This window comes from Branchiostoma floridae, chromosome 13 (genome assembly GCF_000003815.2).
Source record: "Branchiostoma floridae strain S238N-H82 chromosome 13, Bfl_VNyyK, whole genome shotgun sequence".
In the NCBI taxonomy this organism is placed as follows: Eukaryota; Metazoa; Chordata; class Leptocardii; order Amphioxiformes; family Branchiostomatidae; genus Branchiostoma; species Branchiostoma floridae.
The window spans coordinates 13,393,400-13,414,257 of NC_049991.1; the positions used below are offsets into that span (position 1 = coordinate 13,393,400).

At 39.7% G+C, this 20,858-nt stretch overlaps 2 protein-coding genes and 1 non-coding gene across 21 annotated transcripts in view; 2 read left to right on the top strand and 1 right to left on the bottom strand.

Moving 5' to 3' along the window:
* Positions 1-133: 133 nt before the first annotated feature.
* LOC118429534 (60S ribosomal protein L18-like) lies at positions 134-2,839 on the top strand. Its single transcript, XM_035840034.1, has 7 exons — positions 134-320; positions 477-563; positions 1,021-1,128; positions 1,359-1,457; positions 1,804-1,927; positions 2,398-2,467; positions 2,668-2,839. The coding sequence occupies exons 1-7, from the start codon at positions 318-320 to the stop codon at positions 2,741-2,743; spliced, it is 567 nt and encodes a 188-aa protein (XP_035695927.1). The 5' UTR covers positions 134-317; the 3' UTR covers positions 2,744-2,839.
* LOC118429807 lies at positions 2,041-2,108 on the top strand. Its single transcript, XR_004832793.1, has one exon. It is a non-coding gene; the product is annotated as a small nucleolar RNA SNORD31 (small nucleolar RNA).
* A 3,070-nt stretch (positions 2,840-5,909) lies between the features above and the next one.
* LOC118429535 (voltage-dependent T-type calcium channel subunit alpha-1H-like) overlaps positions 5,910-20,858 on the bottom strand; it is a 111,937-nt gene continuing 96,988 nt past the window's right edge. For 4 of the 19 annotated variants that reach the window (XM_035840044.1, XM_035840035.1, XM_035840041.1 and 1 more), the window contains 13 exons: positions 20,392-20,481; positions 19,842-20,043; positions 19,295-19,372; positions 18,147-18,215; positions 15,949-16,100; positions 15,374-15,483; positions 14,768-14,898; positions 13,125-13,195; positions 11,767-11,845; positions 10,694-10,821; positions 10,028-10,294; positions 9,164-9,278; positions 5,910-7,439 (listed from right to left, as the gene is read on the bottom strand). In XM_035840044.1, coding sequence (XP_035695937.1) covers positions 6,301-7,439; positions 9,164-9,278; positions 10,028-10,294; positions 10,694-10,821; positions 11,767-11,845; positions 13,125-13,195; positions 14,768-14,898; positions 15,374-15,483; positions 15,949-16,100; positions 18,147-18,215; positions 19,295-19,372; positions 19,842-20,043; positions 20,392-20,481 — 2,631 coding nt within the window. In that variant the 3' untranslated portion in view covers positions 5,910-6,300. Of the gene's footprint in view, positions 7,440-8,470; positions 8,552-9,163; positions 9,279-9,589; positions 9,617-10,027; positions 10,295-10,527; positions 10,650-10,693; positions 10,822-11,766; positions 11,846-13,124; positions 13,196-13,548; positions 13,620-14,767; positions 14,899-15,373; positions 15,484-15,948; positions 16,101-18,146; positions 18,216-19,294; positions 19,373-19,841; positions 20,044-20,391; positions 20,482-20,858 lie in introns of all 19 variants that reach the window. The other 15 variants (XM_035840039.1, XM_035840054.1, XM_035840047.1 and 12 more) reach the window with 13 other exon arrangements.

Sequence of the window (20,858 nt, forward strand, 5' to 3'; positions counted from 1 at the left end):
GTTTCCCTTTACGGAGTTCGTGACACTGAAATACATTTACCCATCATGCAACTGAATAGTGTCGACTGTTCCATACTTTAACGGGTTAAGTAGAAAATTTATTAAATCAACTATCTGAAAGGATAAACATAAATGAGAAGTGTATAAAATTTACGTCTATATAAATAAATAGAAATTCCTTAGTTGTGTACTTTTATTGTCTATTTTATCACCGACCATAAGATTATAATTTTACAATATGTCCAAAGTGATTACCCGCCCCTATATCTGTAGTGAGTAAGACCAGTCTTCCTCTTTTCCGCCATCTTTGCGGCAAGATGGTAGGTGAATTTTGAGATTGTTAGAAAATCGCACTTGATTCGAAAGCATCCTTGGTTATCTCAGTATTATAACCCTACAGTTTTAAGGCGAAATGTTGTCGTATGCTGTTTAATGTGTTCTTTTTGTGGGCTGATAATGCTATGTCTTGTTTTTAGGGTATAGATATCGACCATCGCAGGGACCGTAGGGTCCGTCGAAAGGAGCCCAAGAGTGAGGACATCTACCTCCGGCTCCTTGTGAAGGTACGTTCGACTTAACTCTCAATTATTATATCAAAAATAAAAAGAGCTGGGAATGTTAGGCGATCTTCATTTTCATAGTTGGTGCAATTGCCAAACAAGCCATGATTTCCGATTTGCTCTCTCGTTGTATGCAACCGTAATTAAATACCTGTCGCACGTTTTCAGTTGTCTCAGTTTGATAGCCGAATTATTATAATCTCGTACGTATATATTGAACTGTAGCGAACATTCAGTTGTAAATGTAGTGATTTAATTGAATGTTTGTGAGATGTGTTGTTTGTCATGGTTTCATCTTTAGGTGGACAACAATCAAAGTGTTAGATTTATGTCCGAAATTGCAGAAACATAATTTAGAGACATGTATCTGTTTCCTAAATGTGTTTGCTGTTATATCGCAAATAATCGCCAAACTTTGATGAGAGGAGCTTCTGACACTTTTTTGTCTCTTTCCCTTCAGCTGTACCGCTTCCTGGCCAGGCGTACCAATGCCAAGTTCAACCAGGTGGTGCTGAAACGCCTGTTCATGTCCCGCACCAACCGCCCTCCCATGTCTATAGCACGACTGGTGAGTATAAAAGCACACAATGTGCTTTTCAATCTTCATTCTAATCTTTGTTTTGGTAGTGTGTACTATGTAGTTGGTTAGACTGACAGTAGGTGTGTCGCCTTGAACTTGAAAAGGGTTTCTTTCACCTTGAAGCTGAAGACACATCCTCTATGAGTACTATGACTATCGATTATTTCATGATTTCGGCAATAAGTGATCTTACCATCCTCATTTTTCTTGATTTATAGATCCGTCTGATGAAGAAGCCCGGCCGCGAGGGTAAGACTGCCGTTGTTGTTGGCACCATCACTGATGACGTCAGGATCTTTGAAATCCCCAAGCTGAAGGTAATATGACATGTGGCTATTGCAGTATTAATATTATATTTTCTGCAAACTATTGCATATGTTAAATCATCTCCCAGTGGTGCAGAAGTAGTTTTAGTGGCAAGACTTAAGGCTCAACCCTACCTATAACTTTTGTTGTAGTTTCTCTTAAAAGACTGCAACTAGTTGATGCCATTGCCCAAGTGAATTATGTCAGAGTAATCTCAGGTTGGAGTTAGGAATAATCAGGAAAGTCATTCTTCTATTTCTTAGTTAGTTGTGGTGCATTGTAACATAAGTTGTGACAAACTGTAGGCCCATATCATATGTATAAGCCATTATCTAACACAGCTTGTGTTATTTCCAGATTTGCTGCCTTCGTGTGACAGAGGGAGCCCGTGCCAAGATCCTGAAGGCTGGTGGGGAGATCATCACCTTTGATCAGCTGGCTCTAAGGTCTCCCAAGGGGAAGAACACTGTTCTTATTCAAGGTAAGTTGCATCATTAGCACTCCAGTTCTAATTCTGCAGGTGTTCGTTTTTTGACTAAGATGTTGGCAGTAGCTTCACTAGCTTGGTACGTTTTTTGTCTTGTGATGCTAATTACGTGCTATGATGATACATTACCGCCCCAGTCTGAATATTAGTGACTGACAGGTAGCACTGAGCACTTCCAATGAGCCTACTGTTTGCTGCTAAAATCTGTTAATTTATTCATAAAAGACCATTATAGTAAGTCAACAAGGAAAAGTTAATGGTAGGACATCAATGTGTGCTAGTTTGAACCTGCTGGACAGCTGGTTGGAGGTGTGGTGTAAAGGATGCAACCCACCTATATCACGGACCCACGCAGTGGTATAACCGCTATAAGACTGGGTACTACTGGTAGGAGTTGACACTGTTTTAATTTGATTGCTGTAGTCTCCGTACTAAAGCATCTTATTTGATATTGTTATCTGCAGGGCAACGTAGGGCTCGTGAGACTTGCAGGCACTGGGGCCGAGCTCCTGGTGCACCTCACAGCCATACCAAGTAAGTACATGTACTTTTGAAAATTTTTTCCAAGGAAAGGTAGTTAGTGAGTCAAAGGTATGCCCCATGGACTTCTGGTTTTATAGGGTTACTAAGTCAGATGCAAGAATTGATAGATTTATCGCTCATTTCTAAATACTGATATGCATTTTCATTGGTCATTTGTATGGTTCCTTAACCCTGTTCTCCTTTTATTTTAGACCGTTTGTGCGATCCAGTGGCCGCAAGTTCGAGAGGGCTCGTGGTCGTCGCAAGTCCTGTGGCTACAAGAAGTGAGGAGGGTCATGTCAACAGTACCCGGTGGGAAACACTTCTGACAGATATAAGATTCTTCTGAAGATCTGACAATAAAATATCTCTGTGGATATCCTATTCATTGTCAGTGGATTTTATTGTTTCTGCTGTTCAGTAGGATGAGGTTGAGTGTGGTTCTGTGCAGGGGAACACCTCTTAAGTTGTGGTCAAGCTCCTTTGGAACCATTCATAGTAATACCTTTTACTATTTCAAGGCTGACAGTAAACTTACTAATGAGGAAACCTACATTACCTACTAATAAAACAGTACCACTGTTCATGATGGATAACAAATTGACATGATCAATGGCTTTGCAAGTGGCAAGAGTTGATGTTGTGGGGCCCTTGAAAAATGTTCTTCTTAGTCCCCTTATGGTATTTATAAAATCAATTGTGGTAAAAATAGTGCCGCTTCATATGAATTCAGTAAATGGGAGGAATGGCGAAGACGTGCTGGAGACAACCATGGTCCCCGACCCTCTAGATGAGGATGGGACTAGGTGAGGTGAGGTGAGGACCATGTTGCTTTGACATGGAGTGACCCTTTTTAAATCCAGTTACTAGACTGGAACTAAGCAGTATATTATGACCTGGACGCAAGGAAAACAGACGGACAAGCAGATATTGTACATCTTTTTATTGCATGGCTTCTGTTGGAAAAGGTTTGTTCAGAAATGAGCCACAAATTGTACAGCACTATGTATACTAGAATCAACCATTTTGTTGCAAATGACCTGCCTTTGCAACCCGAGAGATTAAAACACCATCCTTTAACAGCAAAACAAATCAAATGGATTCACAAAATAACAGGAAAACAATTTTCAAACAGCAAAACTGGATATTGAAATCGTCATCTTGAGCTTCGTTCTGATGGACCTTGCACTTGATTTCATGGAAATACATTTTCATATAAAAAACAATCATCCTACTTTCCTAGCAATTGTTGCCCTGCAATGCAAGTACCGTTTCCATGCCATACACATATATTATCCATAATTTATTCCTCTTTATTAAAAATACGACTCAGTCTCATCTCTAGCTAACACATTACTACACTAGTCAGCTTGCGTTGTTAAAATCTGGCCTCTGCTAGAATCCCTACAGAGTATTGTAGTTCAATCAAGTGCAATGATTTTTCTGCTTCTATTGGTGTTGGTGACTGGCACTGTAAAGTGTTACCGGTATTGAACAACGCATCTGCTTTCTTGCCTGTCCACATTTCAGAAGACATTAGCAACTATCTGGCTTGCTTTACCAGGACAGATTCCCTGTTACCCATTACATACTTTCTCAGATACATCTGTTTCCAAATGATATTTACTTCATATGCAGCAATCCACACTGATACTGATCTATAAAATACAAAAGTCTCCATTTTCTGTTCCGCTCCTACAAAACAAAATGTTTCTGGCATCAAAATTCAATCACATTAAGCCCTTTCCTGTTGACATTAGCACTATCCAATAGCATCTTGCATGTTGAAGCCAAGGGCTAGAACATCATGTCAAGTCAAATGCAAAGGGCAATGATTTTTGTAAAATTTCTGTTTCCAAGTATTAAACTTTTCTTCCTTGAAAGAATGCAGAAGGGTCAGTGATGCCCTGACAATACTCCTGTCTAGAACACAAAGTACTTCACTCTCTCCCTGCTTCCTAACACTAATCAATAGAGGATTTAGTAGTCAAATAGCCGGTGTGTTTGAGGTTCACTATTGTGACACAAGTTAGGAATAAACTGGCAGCATCTTCCCTTCTGTGGTAACACATTCTTCTACATCATCTGTTATCAATTTGTACGGAACTTATTCCAAACATACACATGTATGTACCAGTAGGAGCTTCTTTGCCTAGAGGGTCCAGCCTCCCATGTCGCATGCAAATGGCATGTTTATAGATATAGACAACCATAAAACCTACAAAATAACAAAAGAAAAACCAAACTTAGCTACATATACAATGGTGTTAGCAGCAATGTAGTCCTGCCATGTCAGGTTTAGTTATTCGTGTGACAATGATGGCTTTGACTGACAGAAAGTTTGAGGCACTGCATTGTGAGCATGGGATCTGTAAAACTTTTAAGTAGTACTTGGGTTCCAGTTTGTGTAAGTCCATACAATGAAAAACAAACTCAGGTAGCCTGGATTGTAGCTATGTTGGCTAGTCTCCTTTACAAGAGCAAACTAGTTCCGGATGGCATACGGACTCATCACTTTTGGTTGACATAAGACCAGTATAACTTAGATTACATTACTTTATATGACATAGAAAAGATGTACTAAGTTATAGTAAGTATTCCCTATTTCTGTGAAATATGATACACCCATAGGATTCTAAGAATTGCCTCCAACAGGTCACCTTCAAAATTTTTTAAAAAGATCACATCATTGACAGGAAGGACTAAAGTCATGGCTTCTTCAAACGTTTCCCACATGATATTGACACACAGTACCAACGATTATTCAACAACAACATGGCAAGGAAACAACCAACACACTAAGTAAGAAATGTTATATACACTGGTAAATGAGGCACATGCCACCATCAACACTTCATATTCTATTTGTAATTCATAGATTTCTGTCCTTGATTATGCAGGTTCTGTTCCTTTTATGCAAGTGCATCATATACTGAACATAGATTTTTCTGACTACTTTCCTACTATAATGTAAAGCAAGAAGGTACAACCCAAGATAATCATATACATTTTGTACACTCCAAAACAACCTCTTCCTCCTTGCACTGGACAATGTAAAACGTCATGAATACAAACTTAACAAAACTGTTTTTCTGGCCCTTCATTTTTTGGTGTGCCTCTTGCAAGTCTTTCCTTCATCATTTCTTTGGCACTACAAGTAACAGGAACAATACTAAATACCTGTTAAAAAAAGTGTAGTGTGGAAGGGAAGTACTGTTCCAGAAACTGGGGACCATTTGGCAATAGAATAACAGGTATGAATTAAACTTTTCTAACCTTTGATTCTTTGTAACATACTGTTACATGTATGTTATTTTTATCATTATCTTTTTGTGTCCTTTTGATTTGGAATAAGACGTATCTTACTGGACCTCTAAAATCCTGAATTGCACCAGGTGACTTTGTATCTTAACAGGACAGATAAAATTGTTGTGGTCAAGCTCCAAAGCTAAAAAAGTTTGGTTGTTAAAAGATTCTTTGGGCTCTGTGTTGTGTTATCTTTAATTTTGTTCTTGTAAGATCATGATACATTTGTCTAGTCATAGCCTGGTACAGAAATCCGTCCATCTGCCATGTTAAGAGAAACCAAGCATAAGGTCCTTCTCACTGCACATCATAGACATAAAAGAGACATAAATTACAAATTTAGTTAAAAATGATACATCCACTCTAAAATATACTCTTTAAATATATGTTTTAAAATGTCATACTCTTCTACATATACAATAGGGACAATTTTTACAATCTGTAGTATCTTACAATTGCACTACTTACAAAACAACTATACACAGGTTGATAGCTTGATCTTTATGATATTTAGGTACAATTTGGTGACACAGGAAATACTATACATTGTCTTGTTTCGATATATGCCTTGAATCAGGAGAAATTTGCATGTGCTCTTGGGAACCTAACAAATTCTGGGTGTTGCTTTGCTTGCGCTGTTTGACATCTGTGCCATGTGCTTGCAGCATACTTTCTCTACTTTCTGGCGTATTTTGGCCATTCGGTGTGGGTTTGCCTTGCCTTGAACTCGCTGCCTCGTTCAATGCCTGGAACACTCTTGGATCCAACGAGCAGACGCTGCGCCGGTCCTTACCAGAACGTGATCTTTCCCTAGAATCAGGCACTTCAGAAATCACACCCACACTGTTGCTAAGTTTATGACATCTAGACAACAACGTAGATCCTTGTGCATGTAGGGATGGAACACTGAGTCTGTGTGGGCTGGACAGAAGGTCTGTGGAGTTGTTTCTTGTTTGCAAAGTCGTGTCGCTCTGTAAGGTATCGCGCGATGAGCACGTGGGAACGTGCTGACTGCTGCCGAGAAGTGTGTTTGTACTGCGACCCGCTGACACGCTTGCGCTATCCGACCTGGATAAGTCTTGTGCACTGATGGAGCCCTGCGTGCCCTGCCTTTGGAGCATCGGGCTCTGGTCACCTCGTATGTCCACACTGCTGCCCATCACACAGCGGAACCCAGTGGTTTGGTCGCTGGCATGCATATTAACTGGTGTGCTAGCCCTTCTGAATTTATCACCGAAGCTTGCATCCGTCAAATGTGCAACTTCCTCATCCAAACGGTTATCCTCGATACTACTGGTCCAACTTAAGGACGGGAGATCTTTTTCTCCATAGTCTGAAATACGAATCTCCTCCACGCTGGGAGAGCTATTTACTTGTACTTCGTCGTAAGACGGTGGAACTTGGTCACTGTAGGCAACTGGAGAGCTCGTGTTGCTTGTACAGCTGTTGTCATCGGCCAACATAGGTTCTGTTTCAGTTTTGTCCTTGGCGTCTTTACGTGTCCTTTTCTTGTTCTTGAATTTGACACCAAGTATGGTTTCTTGTAGTGTGTCCTCATGGTTGTTGTGGGCCAAGGAAAACGTCCTCATCTCGATGTCTCCAGTGTACCGGTTGTCTTTTTCATCCTCCTCATGGAAAATCAAGCTGACCTTGCTGGGAGATATTGTATACAGGAGATCTGCAGGATACATGTAGAACAATACATGTGAGAAAACAAAAATCACCAACTGTACTCAGCAAATATTACATGTATGTAAAAGTGTGGTTCAACTTGATTTCATTTTCAAACAGTAAGATGCAATTGTTGCAATTTATTTGATGTCTGGTAGTTTCAAATTCTTTAAAATAGACCTTGTGCATAAAACACTTTTTTGGATGAGCTTCCTTCTGATGCATCTTTTGGTACAAGAACACACAACATACATATAGATAAAACATGAGAACCTATGTTAATGGCAGTCTACCACATTGTACACAGTAACTGCTGATGTAATACTCTAAAGGCTGGAGGTACAAAGGGAGATGGGGAAAAATTCACCAAAGGTTGACATCTGCATTCATCCACAACTTGGCTACATCTCAAACCATGCAGTGACACATTGTGTAAGTCTAACACAGGCAGCCCCATGCAAAAGTGTTGCTAAAAGCTGTTAGTAAACATGATAAGGTTTCTGTTAATAAGAACAAGATTTTGTGTACCAATGATAGGAAGATGTAAGTTCAGTATCTTGGTACAGAATACACAAGCCATGCAATCGTTTGGACTAGGTGAAAAAGAACAAAGTGACGTTAGTTTGCCTGCACTGTGAGCTCTACCACAGACAGAATAGGGGACAAAGACTGTGGAAGAATGTCTCTGTACCGATTACATAGGGTTAGAACACAGCAAACAAGCACCTGCTTAGAGTCCTACAATTTAAAAAAAGTATGTATGTTCTTCAAAAGTTTTACATGTTTGCTTCAAAATGATCTTAACATGCACAGGAATAGACAGAAGGTTTCAGCGTTCATTTCATTGTGTCATATGATTTATGTGTAGCTTTACACTTCATGCTTTTCATACATTTAAAACTTGCTGCCCCCCTCCAGTTTTGAGAAAGGAATAAATGTAGCTCCCCATGCCAGGTGCAACAATTGTTAAAAAGAGTGAACCTGTTTGTTACCACAGAGAGAGAGAGATGTTAGTCAGGAGGAGCGTTCCCCACCTACCCACAGACCAAACAAAGTACTCACACACGAACGAAACTCACTATGCTCGTTTTACTGCAACCGCCCACTTTGCAACGGAACCTACAAAATGCAACATGAAGCAGCAATGCTGTGATGTACATAAACAAAGTAAATAGGGCAAAAACATACCATCTTTTTTCAACAAAGAGCAATAACAGAAGGGGTGGAAAGGGTGTAAGCCAGCTTTGCAAAGGTGTTGGCACTGTGACCATAACTCATAAGATTACAACACAGAAGGCACTATGAATTCTTTATACAAATGACTACACACTTAGGGAAAGACAGTCACATTATCACACTTAAGAGACTTCACAGAGAATGTGCATGTACATGTTTGTATTGTACAGCTCAGTCAGAAGGACCCATCACCTAGCCAGAAATAGATTCCAGAACAGTTTTCTGAAAGAATAGATTAGTTCAAATCCAATGACTTACAAACAAGATATGAATGAAAAGTCTACATTCTCTGCTTAACGTGCAAAAAAATACCAATTCCTTTGTCTGTGAACAAATTTTGTTATCATTTTAAATAACAATTGGTGTGGTTGCTACCTTAAATAGCAATTAGACAGTAGGATCATAAAATGGTTTTGGTTATCATATTTCCGAGGGCCATATACATGAAACTGGAAGATAAGTGGCCCTCTGAAACCATTTTGGGAAGAGCCCCACCTTTATTGTCGCTGCTGCCTCCGCTGTTCTCCCGTGACTGGGCCCCTACAGGGAAGGTGAAGCTGTCAGGCAGGGAGTGGAACCTCGTCACACGCTTCTTCCCATCACCATTACCCTGGAAACAGAGTAGTACACCTGGCTTTCAGATCACTTCTAGATCTCTATCCATTATCAACCTGAAACACATTTCTCAAACAGATATGACCCTGGCATATGCTACATTGTAGCTGCAGACATTATTTTGAACCATTTTTAAGAGTCTTTGGTATGACCCCGCTACAGACCACCAGTCTTCCTTGGTGGTCTCCCATCCAAGTACTGACCGACTGCACGTTGCTTAACATTCGAGATTAGGGATCGGGTGTGTCAATGCGCCAACGCTGTAGCCTCCTTCACAACGCCTGAAGACTGTCATATTCCCCTTACCTGTCCGTTGGTCGCCCCCTGCTCATCCTCCAAGTTCCAACCCTCAGAACTCCTTCGCTTCTAATTGCTTCCCCTTACCTGTCCGTTGGTCACCCCCTGCTTATCCTTTAGCATCGCCATAGTTGTAGCCTCCTTCACAACACTTGAAGACTGCCATATCCCCCTTACCTGTCCGTTGGTCGCCCCCTGCTTATCCTTTACCATCGCCATAGTTGTAGCCTCCTTCACAACACTTGAAGACTGCCATATTCCCCTTACCTGTCCGTTGGTCGCCCCCTGCTTATCCTTTAGCATCGCCATAGTTGTAGCCTCCTTCACAACACCTGAAGACTGCCATATCCCCCTTACCTGTCCGTTGGTCGCCCCCTGCTTATCCTTTAGCATCGCCATAGTTGTAGCCTCCTTCACAACACCTGAAGACTGTCATATTCCCCTTACCTGTCCGTTGGTTGCCCCCTGCTCATCCTCCAGCTCTCGGAACTCCTTCCCTTCTGATGGTTCCTCATCCTCCTCCTCATCGTCAGCCATGCTGCGGTTACTGTCCTCCATGTTCTTCATCAGGACAGCCACCACCACATTCACCAGCACAAACTGAGCCATCAGCACGAAGGACACGAAGTAGATGGGCGCGAGAATGGCACTCACGCAGCAGTTGGCCTTGCAGTTTTCTGAGTCGTCACAGTCAGGGGGACCTCGCAGGGTATCCTAGAGGTGGAAAGGGATATCTTAGCATACAGCGCACCTTGTCTGTACCTGTGTGAATCCTGAAAGTGTATAGAAATTCATTCATTCAATGATTGTGTTTAAGGGTCTTGTGTTTGTTTATTTTGATCTCCATTAGACTTTTATTCCATGGATGTACTCCCCAAAATCTCCACTGAAGGTTTGTTGCAATTCTCCACATTTCTGCTAGGGGTGCTAATCTGCCTATTCCCTACCTTCATGATCCCATTCCAGTTGTCTCCCGTTCCTACCCTGAACAGCGTGAGGAAGGCCATGCCGAAGTTTTCAAAGTTGGCATGCTTGCCAAGCCCAGAGCAGGGGTGTTCCATTGAGCAGGCTGAAACAAGTCAAAAGCTCTGTTTCAATCTGGGCCCAACCTACCTTCATGATCCCATTCCAGTTGTCCCCAGTTGCTATCCTAAACAGTGTGAGCAGAGCCATGCTGAAGTTTTTAAAGTTTGCATGGAGGCCCAGCCCAGAGCATGGCCGTTCCACATTAGAAGTACAGTCTGAAAACAAGAAAAGAAAGTAAACTAAACTACAGACTACACTACATGTCGAGGGAGATAACTCAGGCTGGAAGGCAGGAAAGGAATGTGGTACGTTGTGAAAGGAGGGGAGAATGATAGGGAATCGTGGGTGTCTACTATTATCAAAGTATGGTACAATACGTGCATTAATGATGCAATACATGCAATAACAACCAATACTTGTAATATTGCCTATAGCGTTGTAAATATACAGCAACATCATTGTACACACATATACCAGTACATAAACACACACAGTCACAGACACGGATTACCCAAAAGCAATACTTCACTCCCCTGGGATGAAGTAATCATCACATTCAACCATAATAGCCCGAGATAAAACACACACTTAGATTGATTGTAAGGTTTGGTTAGTTTTGCTAAAGAAAGCAAGTTCATACATCAGCTCCTGCCTTCCACTTTGCTTGTAAATTCTTCCTGCCCAAACCTGTTGAGTGAAATAGCTAAACCTCAGAGGTGCGTAGTACGTATTTGTATGACTTTCAGCAAAATCATACAAATTTAACAGAATTCATAGAGTTTTACAGAATACCAGTACAAATGATCCTTGCTAAATATGTTGGACAAATTTTGTATGAATTTTGTAACATTTGTATGTATTCTGTAAAACATGTATGAATACTTACATGTAGGCACCCATGAAGCTACATACAGAAATATTGGATAATGATGAATAAATTTCACACCATTTGCTGTTGCAGTCTTACTTACCTCCTGTAACTTTTCTGTAACATGAGGTGCAGTGTTACTTTCAGGACAAACCCCAAGGATTGAGAAAGTACATTGATATGACTTCCCAGTACCACAGGTACCACGAAATTTGTTTTCCAGTTAGCCCCTGATGCATTTTTCTCCAGATCTTTCACCCTCTCCCCTGTCACTGAGAACGATGTTACGTACCAATTTTGCCAAAAAGCTCGACTCCAAGAGCAGCAAAGATGAAGAACAACAGGAAGAACAGCAGGCCCAGATTCCCAACCTGGAGAAGACAAATGTTCAACTCATCTTGTTAGCTTGGGTTGAATGAAGTCTGTCGCACAGATCCATCCGTGAAGGACAGTCAAACCTGTACAAGTGTTCACCTCTACATAAGGACCATCTGGCCAATTTGACCACTTTTTGGTTGTCCTTTTATTTTTTTTATCCCCATTGACACAGATATTAAGAATCGTGTTTCTATAGTGACCAGGTGTTGAGCAGATTTTATCAGTCCCCTGAGTGGTCTTTTTTGCCAGTTTTGGCTGTCAATTTGCTTCATTCTGCATTGGCAGCAAGAAATTTTTATGTCTTGTCTAGTCATTTGACACTTATATGGTAATATAGTTGCACACTTATGTATTTGGAAGGACTCAGACAGGTTTTTCTAATACATGTACCTTTAATACATACTTTCCAATGAGATTATAATTATCATTTGTATAACAAGTACGCCAATTTAAGCTCTGCCTCTAACAGCCAACATCCACATGTCATGTCTTACCACAAGTTAGGCAATGAATACCGGTAGCACTAGTTCAGCCTCCTCAAGATTTGCTCTAGTACCCATTACCTGAGTGTAGGTAATTTTGATGAGAAAAGACTACCTTACTCCATACATGTACTGGTACGACATGTATATAAATGTCAAGCATTGCCTTTGAATTCAGTAAATTGGAGTACAAATGTATGTCTTTAATTTTTCTAAAACATCCAAAAGTGGTATAATGCCAGATTTGTAAATTACAAAATAGCTGCTATTTTTTGGGATGGGTAGGTCTTAAAAACCAACATTTGAAAATGGAATTGTTAGAATTAATCATCAAACCAAAAGTACAACATGTTTAACTACAATTGCATCATCTACTGCAGTCTTTGATTCTACAACATCACGACACATAAGTTTGTTTCAAGAACAGTTTTTTTTTTAAAAGAGAATGTTCCTTATGGCACAAGCTCAGCATGCTGACAGGTCACATGAAGAAACTAAAACTATATATTAAGCAACAGAAGTTCTAGACAGTGAAAGGTCTTTATGTTATTATTAGTATGATTATGCAAAAGAAATGCCAAACAAAAGGCAAGACTCTGCTTTCTACAGAAAAAGGGGCACACGTTTTCATGGCTCGTCATCTGCCGGGGCAAGATCCTGGTCATCTCTTACAATGCCATTTCATGTGATTTGGTGAATAATTATTGCCAAACTCGTTTTCTATTGTAATTCTGCAAGATGTGTTGAAGGCAGAGAAGGACCAGGTTCCTTGCCAGCAGACTGCCATTACCTGTGGCAATGCTTTCATGACTGTCTCGAGAAGAAATCTGATGCCTTTGGCCATCTTCAGAAGCTTCAAGACTGCAAAGCAGAAGCAAGACATGGCAGAGGAAGCCAAGTAAGATATAATCCTTGGTCAGGGTCAGTACTGTGCTTCTGTTGCTTGCACATTTGATGATGACAACAGCCACGATCTCAATGTCACCCCATAAAATGTTTCATATATGATATACCTGGTGAAATTGTCAGTTTTTAGATGCTCGGTTTTTGACCAAAAGATTTTGTGCTGCTCATTTTATGGTGTGCATGAATCAACTGGCTGTCACCACATGCACAATGAACCCTGAAGCGTGGGGTTGAAACAAGCTGATGAGTACTGGAGTTAACAGCTCCATCAGCTTATTTCCGTGGCAGTGCAAACACCGCCTGCCTACCTGAGGCAGAGCCTTCATAACTGTTTCCAGGAGAGACCTGATCCCTTTGGCCATCTTCAACAGTTTTAGGACTGTGGAGAGACAGAGAAAGCCCTTGTGTGTTAGAGCACCACCCGGCACCATTTGTGAGGAGGGGAAAGATCACAGGGAAAGGAGACGAAAGATACTTGAGAAAGAAAAACATAATTTTATGAAAGAAACACAACAGGTGGAAAGATGTGTGCAGCTGCATTGTTTTAATATTAATATAGAAATTTGAGACTTAAAGATTTTATTAAGTATAGTATATTACATATTGTGGGAGATGTTAAAACATTCATTTAAAGAAATGAAAAGATCATATTTGATATGTCAATGTTCTGAAAAGCAAAAGCAATGCCAAATCAAATTTTGTGTTGACATCTCAATGACAGTATGTCAAACACAGTTAGACAAGAAATGATATAAAATGTAAGTAAAGAGCAAATGCCTGAAGCATCTCATGGCCATTGCTTTATACAAAAAGTGAATATGGAGTAAATTAAAATTGTTTGTCCAGTTAGGGATGGATCAAAATCAATTCAGCGAGGTGGGAGGACACAGGGATAGAGAGAGGTAAGAGTGAAAATGTAGATAGTTAGTTTTCTAACATGCTCCAAGGCCTCGGAGACAATAGTTTTGAGGTGCAGTGCTGAAAGACATAAGAGTTGTATAAAGTGCAACCAGCTGTGTAGACAGGTCAGAAACATAATCATGCTCCATAAGTGTCATATCAAGCAAATATCATACAGTCATGTACATTGTCAGCTCATCTCCAATCACTATTAGTACATGTACAGAGCATATAGAAAGATTGTGACAGCCATTCATCGCCAGGATGCACATTCAAATACATAGCACAAATGCAAACCATCATCTTTTCAAATTTTACAGAGCATTTTAAACAATGGCACTTAGATATGCCGAGTATTGATGCATACAAACAGCTCATATGATATAGAGTCAAGAAGCCAACAGATGCAGGCACCATTCTGACACAATTGGAAATTACTCATTACAAGTTTGACCATGCGACTGTAGCAAAACAGGGGCTATGAAGTACCATCTTCCCTTGGTAGAGCTAGTTCCAGAGTGATCTGTAACAGCCCTGACAAGGAAGTGTGGTGCTCTATAGCCCATCAGTCAGAAGCAGTGCCATTACAAGGCCATGCAGGTCCAGCACGTGAACACGAGTACTAACCTCTGGCTATCCTGAGCACTCTCATGATCCTGATGATAGTGGGGTTGATGGGGAGGAAGGTGGCATCCATCTCCTCCAGCACAATCCCCACAATGGACAGGATCACAATCAACATGTCCAGCTGGTTCCATCTGGGGTGGGAATGGAAGTGGAAAATGTTTATATCTTACTCTAGCCAATTGCTATTGAAAAGGAAGACAAACACTCTGTACAGTACAGTGCTCTTAAATTTGATGGAGAGATTTCCCCTGTTCTTTTTCTGACCAGTCCTATGGACTGTGAGCCTTTTCAGTATTTTTTAAGTCAGGTGAAAAACAGTAGACTATAAGTCACGATTCAAACCTTGACAATGGATCTAAAAGCAAAGTTGCTAAAAAAAATAAAATGTGTTTTAGAGTTAGTATATGATGAAAGACTTTAGAAAGTAATTATAAGCTTTTTTGTGATCTTTTTTATCTGTATCAGTTGTAAACAAAAGTATACAATTCAGCCATTACAATTGGCTGCTATGTGTTTGGTACAATGAATGAATGAATTATAAACCTTTTAGTATCATTTATAAGAACATCAAACTGCACTATTTATACAATTACATAGTTCAGATACCTCTCTTTTATGTATCTGACAAAGCCAAGGCCTGTGATCTTCAGAGCTGCTTCAAGGATGAAGATGGCAGTGAAGACATAGTTTATGTACTGCAGCACTCTGAACAGCTCCTGTGAAAAAAAATACAAGGGCTTGTTAACCTTCTTAAATTTGTGTTTTAAGATTTTAAAAAAACAAGATGTACCCATTGTTACAGACTTCAGAACTTTCATCCACCAGCTTCTATACCTGTCATGATTGTAACATTAATCATTCAGCTGCAGCATGACACTAATACACCTAAAGATGTATCCGTAGTGGTAGGCAGTAAAAATTAAAGTAAAATGTTTTGTATACCTAGCTGGCTTGGCAACGTCAACACTACATCATTAGACATTAAGCACAAGATCACCTCTTTCATCCACCAGCTTCTACACCTGTATATCATGATTGTAACATTAGTTATTTAGCTTCAGCATGACACTAATACACCTGTGATAAGTAGTGGTAGGTAATAAATATTCAAGTAAACCTAGCTGGCTTGGCAGAGTCAACACTGTGCATCATTAGACAATAGACATTAAACACAAGATCACCTCTTTCATGTCGTGGTGTTCTATCGCCATGGAGATGACATTCACCCCAATGATGGCGGCAATGCACAGGTCGAAGTATTTATTTGTGATCAGGTCATACACGAGCCTCCTCGGCTTGGAGTATCTCATGTAGAAAAGCTCATCGTCCGAGTCTGGGAGGGAAAAAGGACGGCCGTTACATGAAACAGGTGGAAGACTGAATGAAGAGCGGAATCTAAGATAGTGAAGCCATTTTCTAATTTTTGCATAATCATGCACAAGTGGTACTAATCAGCCGTCAAATTTAGATTTAGGGCAAAAATGGGGGAAAAATCATCTATCACTGTTCCATTTAATCACTCTTTTGTTCCATGTTAATGTTCTCTCTCAGCTGATTATGCAGTAATCTATGAAATTTGAAGTAGTCCTTAGCAGGGAGAAAGTTAGAATGGACAAGATGTCTTACCAGCAACTTGAAATAAATTCAATAAGGGCAAAGTGGATGTAACATCCATTATAGTTAACGTTATACAATAAGCCAAATAAGCAATTGTGGTGTTGACTACAATTACATACACAACAATAATCTGTATGTCAATTTGGAAAATATACTTTTTCCATTTTGTCTCTTCTGATATGTTTGGCAACACTACATGTAGAAGCCATTTACAAATTGTTTTAATCAATGGTATTGTGCCATGGAAAACTCATGTCTGAGGAGTTTTATACAGAGCTTTTGATCTTGACAAAACAGAAATGGCCATAGCAGAGTTCCTAAGCCAACATGGAACATGTCATTCAAACGCCACTGCTTTACTGCAATCATTTCCACTTTTACAGACTGAGTAGAAATGGAGTAGAAAAAGGACATTACACTGTTTTTATGTGAGCAGTTTTTGAGATGATTGAACAGGGTCAAAGCAGTGTTCATGTAGCGTGGTAAGTTTCAATAGCCGAAGGCTAATAATGATTTGAAGGTCTTTCAGCACCATGGAAGAAAAAAATTTTTTTGAATGAGAACCCTGTGACAAAATTCGCCACAGCTACTGCTAGTATTTGCAATTAACTTCAGTTGCAGTCAATGTGCCATTTTTACTAAGTCATTAATACAATCTTGTAGTTCATTTTGTCTCAAACACACAGAGACAAGCTAGCTATGAGGTAACACATAACAGAATGACTAAAGTCAGTACACAAGGATGGGTTTCTAATGTGACACTGTGTAGCTAAGAATGTTATCTATCAGCTAAAGAACTAGCCAGTCTACAGCTAAGTTATAGACAGTACTATGATTGCCCAGGATAAGGTAGAAGACACCAAAAGGAAGAGGCAGTGCTATGCCACTAGCTAATCTACCTGCATTTTTTCAAAACATTTCTAGGAACTGACAAAGTAATCAATAATCAATATAAACTGGGAAAAATAAAAATATAGTTTAGCAACCTTGTTCATACCTTGGTTGATGTGATAAAAATATGTTAATAATTCTGTATTTAACAAAAGCTGTCAAGAATTAGTTGCATCTAACATCTACTGTCAAAAAAGAGCATATAATGCAAATGTGACAGCTAAGAGGAAGTTTGAGATTTATGAACAAAAAGTGAAGGCGACAATGACATCTGACAACACCGAACAACAAGACAACACTACATGTATGTAGCCTGGGTACCATCCGGATAGTAGTTAGCTCCTATGTTCGCTTCTGCTATCTGCCTGGAGACGTGCGCATTCAAACCTTTTGGTGGTGACTCCAGTTGATGAGCAAATCAAGGAATGGGTTCTAGATCACTCGTTTGATGACAACAGTCCGGCGCCCGCATGCGCAAGGGGACGGAGGGCTTTTCCGGTGTTGGAACGCCTGTTTGAACGAGCGCTTGAACCCATTCCATAATTCGCTCATGTGTAGGGACCAATCAGCGTCTGCGTCCAAAATTTGGACGATTCCAGATGTTAAGATGGTCTGCGTTCACAGACGGAAAAACAGAGAAGCGACTATATATAGTGTATAATGAATGTCAGAGCAAACTACTTTCCGGATGGTACCCAGGCTAATATGTATGTGCACCACGATGACAACACGTTAGTAGTCACAGGTGGACAGCAAATTAGGTGGTATTGAAAAAGTTTGTTAGCACCGAGCAGTGAGATGTATCCATCTTGAAACACAGAATCAGATAATCCAATGAGCACATTTAGGGTTTTGTTAATCTGTTACTTACGGCAGGCCAAGAGCATTACAATTTCCCTGGTTCTAGACAAGCATTCCCCTCTAAGATCATAGTAGGAAGCTATAACATGCAAAGAAGAGAGAAGTATCCCATGATTAGCACACATGCAGAAATTGCATGTTAATCTGTTGAAGAAATAGCAGCTAACATCAAGTTGAGCTGCAGTTCATCTTCCATGAGATAGATGGGGTTGCTGACTGATCAAAGAGTACGACAATTGAAACCTGGCTAATACAATGCTGAAATGAAGAAAATGATGAAACATAAATCAATTTTGGGTTATACAATTTTTGACTTGCAAGACATGCACACATTATGCTTATAGATTGCCAAAAGATCCAGTACTCTACCAGAAAACTTGATGTTTCCCATCTGTTCATGATCACCCATTCATGATCATGGTTGCTAAATAACATTGAAATGCTTTGGCTTATCTCAGCAGTAACAATGTAATTGTGTTCAACAAGCCCAGAGGACAAATAACACATTGTGACTGATATTTCACCAGATTCTACTAAAGCAAAAACGTTCAGACTTTTATTGTGGACTTTCACCTTCACAGATACAGTTTTATCTTTGCACCATAAACTAAAACTTAATAGGCAGATCCATGGAAGACACATGAGGGGTTATGCATAATGAGGATAAAATCTAGAAAGAGAGAAAGCAGGTTATCACCATCACCCTAGAGAAAAGGGTAAAGGGGGTAAAATAAGAAATATTAGTATCATAGTGCCAGATGTCATTGCAGCCAACACTTTAAGTATCGGCCATGTGCAAGGGTGTCAGGATAATTTGGGTTCATGATCAGTTGCCTGTTTTCTTTGCAAAATATAGTAACAAAAATATAAACAGAAAAGTAACAAAAATGTAAATTAAAGCAAATGTGCAGACTTGAGATGGGCAAGAGATACATTTGTATGAGGCAGTGCGTCTTCAACAGTACTGTCATTTGAAAGTAAACCAAGATTCAAACTTTCCTTTCACAACCAAAAAGAAATACGATACCTAAAAATAATATTTGACTAAAATCAATACTTGTGGCACCAAGTTCAATTTTGTGATGAAAAATTGGGTTGCCAATTTGAAAAAAGCCTTGGCAATAGAGTTAGTACTAAATTTCTGATGTCTGAGACAACCTTTCCAGGGTTTTTCCTTTTTCCCTGCTTGCTTTGGGAGTTTTGTTCCCTCTGTCTCCTCAGGTACAGGTGGAAGACCTGTTGTATAGCCAGGGGAGAAAATAAGCAACTCAGTTGACACTTAGGAAACATTTTGATTGACACATGTCGACACAGACATTGTGAAGACAATGGAATTGACAATACACAGCATTGAATGTAATTTTGAATAGACATGAGTGGGAAAAGGCAGGTAATGGTACATGTATGAAAGCACAATGGACAGCCCAAGTGATGAATGTCATGTTTGATCAATAACATAGAGAAAATTATTCAAGCATCAGCAATACATACATGAGAGCAAAATATTATAATGAGAAATGCAAACCGAGTCAAGTCAGTCAAGAGACCTGGACTTACTTATTCAGAAAATTTAATATTTCTGTCTGATTGATCAAAATGATAACTCTGACTTGATCAACTATCAAACTGCATCAAAGACAATGCAATGAAGATGCAATAAACAGTTTTCCATATATGGTTATTCCATCCCACTGCCTGTCCGTACCAGCCTCTCTGCGCAGCCTCCGCTCCATTTTCTTCCTCCTCCTCTCCTCCTGTGCCAGGCGCTCTTCCCTCTCCGCATCCTCGCGGCACTTGTGGAAGTTCTCCACCACCACGCCCACAAACATGTTCAACACAAAGAAGCCAACCAGCAAGAGGAAGGAGATGAAGAAGATGATCATCCACTCATTGTAGTTCTCTATAGGCTGCAATGACGAATGGATATTGATTAACATTAGATCTTATTGTCAACATATCTGTCTCTCCATTCTATCACCAGCTACCATCTTTCAAATGGGTAATACATATTTGTTAGGAAACTGTTTCAATGGGTTTACCTATCCCTAATTACTTATCCTGTCTTAATAAAGATTATGGACTTTTATGTTCTTTCAAACTAGGTGACTCAGAAGTATTTTAATCAAATCAATTTTACACAAGAATATAGCTTTGCATGCACTGTTTATGTTGCTTGTCAATCAAATACATGTGCATGTCATGTGCTGAAGCTTCATTTCAAACATGAATGTTAACTACAAGTGAACAGTCCTGACCTGTACATCTATATCCACAGCATCCAGGCCGTTGTACATGATGTCCACCCAGCCGTCCTTGGATGCCAGCACAAACAGGGCCATTAATGCCTAGTGAGGAGAAGAGCACAACACAAACATGTATCAGCTACAAACTTAATTTATGAAACTGCAAAAGATTTGGGGAGGACTTAATAGTTTGACCAGGCTTCTTTCATTAGGTGTGGCTTACATCTAGATATTGTAATAGATTCTTTTTTAATGGTATTTGTTGTTTTCCCATTAAGCCTCTATTACAGTTTGATTTGTTGCTTTACCAGTTTAATGTATATACTACCGGTAAGCATTTAAAATTTTGTCTGCTTTTTCAGGCACATACTTGAAATATCAAAAATATAATAAACTCGGCACAAAAAGTTTGGAATATCAACTTTGGCTGATCATATTTCCGTTGTTTCTGCATCAATTTCAATGTGTTATATATCAAA

Coding starts and splice junctions, on each gene's coding strand:
- LOC118429534 (XM_035840034.1), top strand. Junction 1,129..1,358: donor CCATGTCTATAGCACGACTG/GTGAGTATAAAA, acceptor CTTGATTTATAG/ATCCGTCTGATGAAGAAGCC. Junction 1,458..1,803: donor TTGAAATCCCCAAGCTGAAG/GTAATATGACAT, acceptor TGTTATTTCCAG/ATTTGCTGCCTTCGTGTGAC.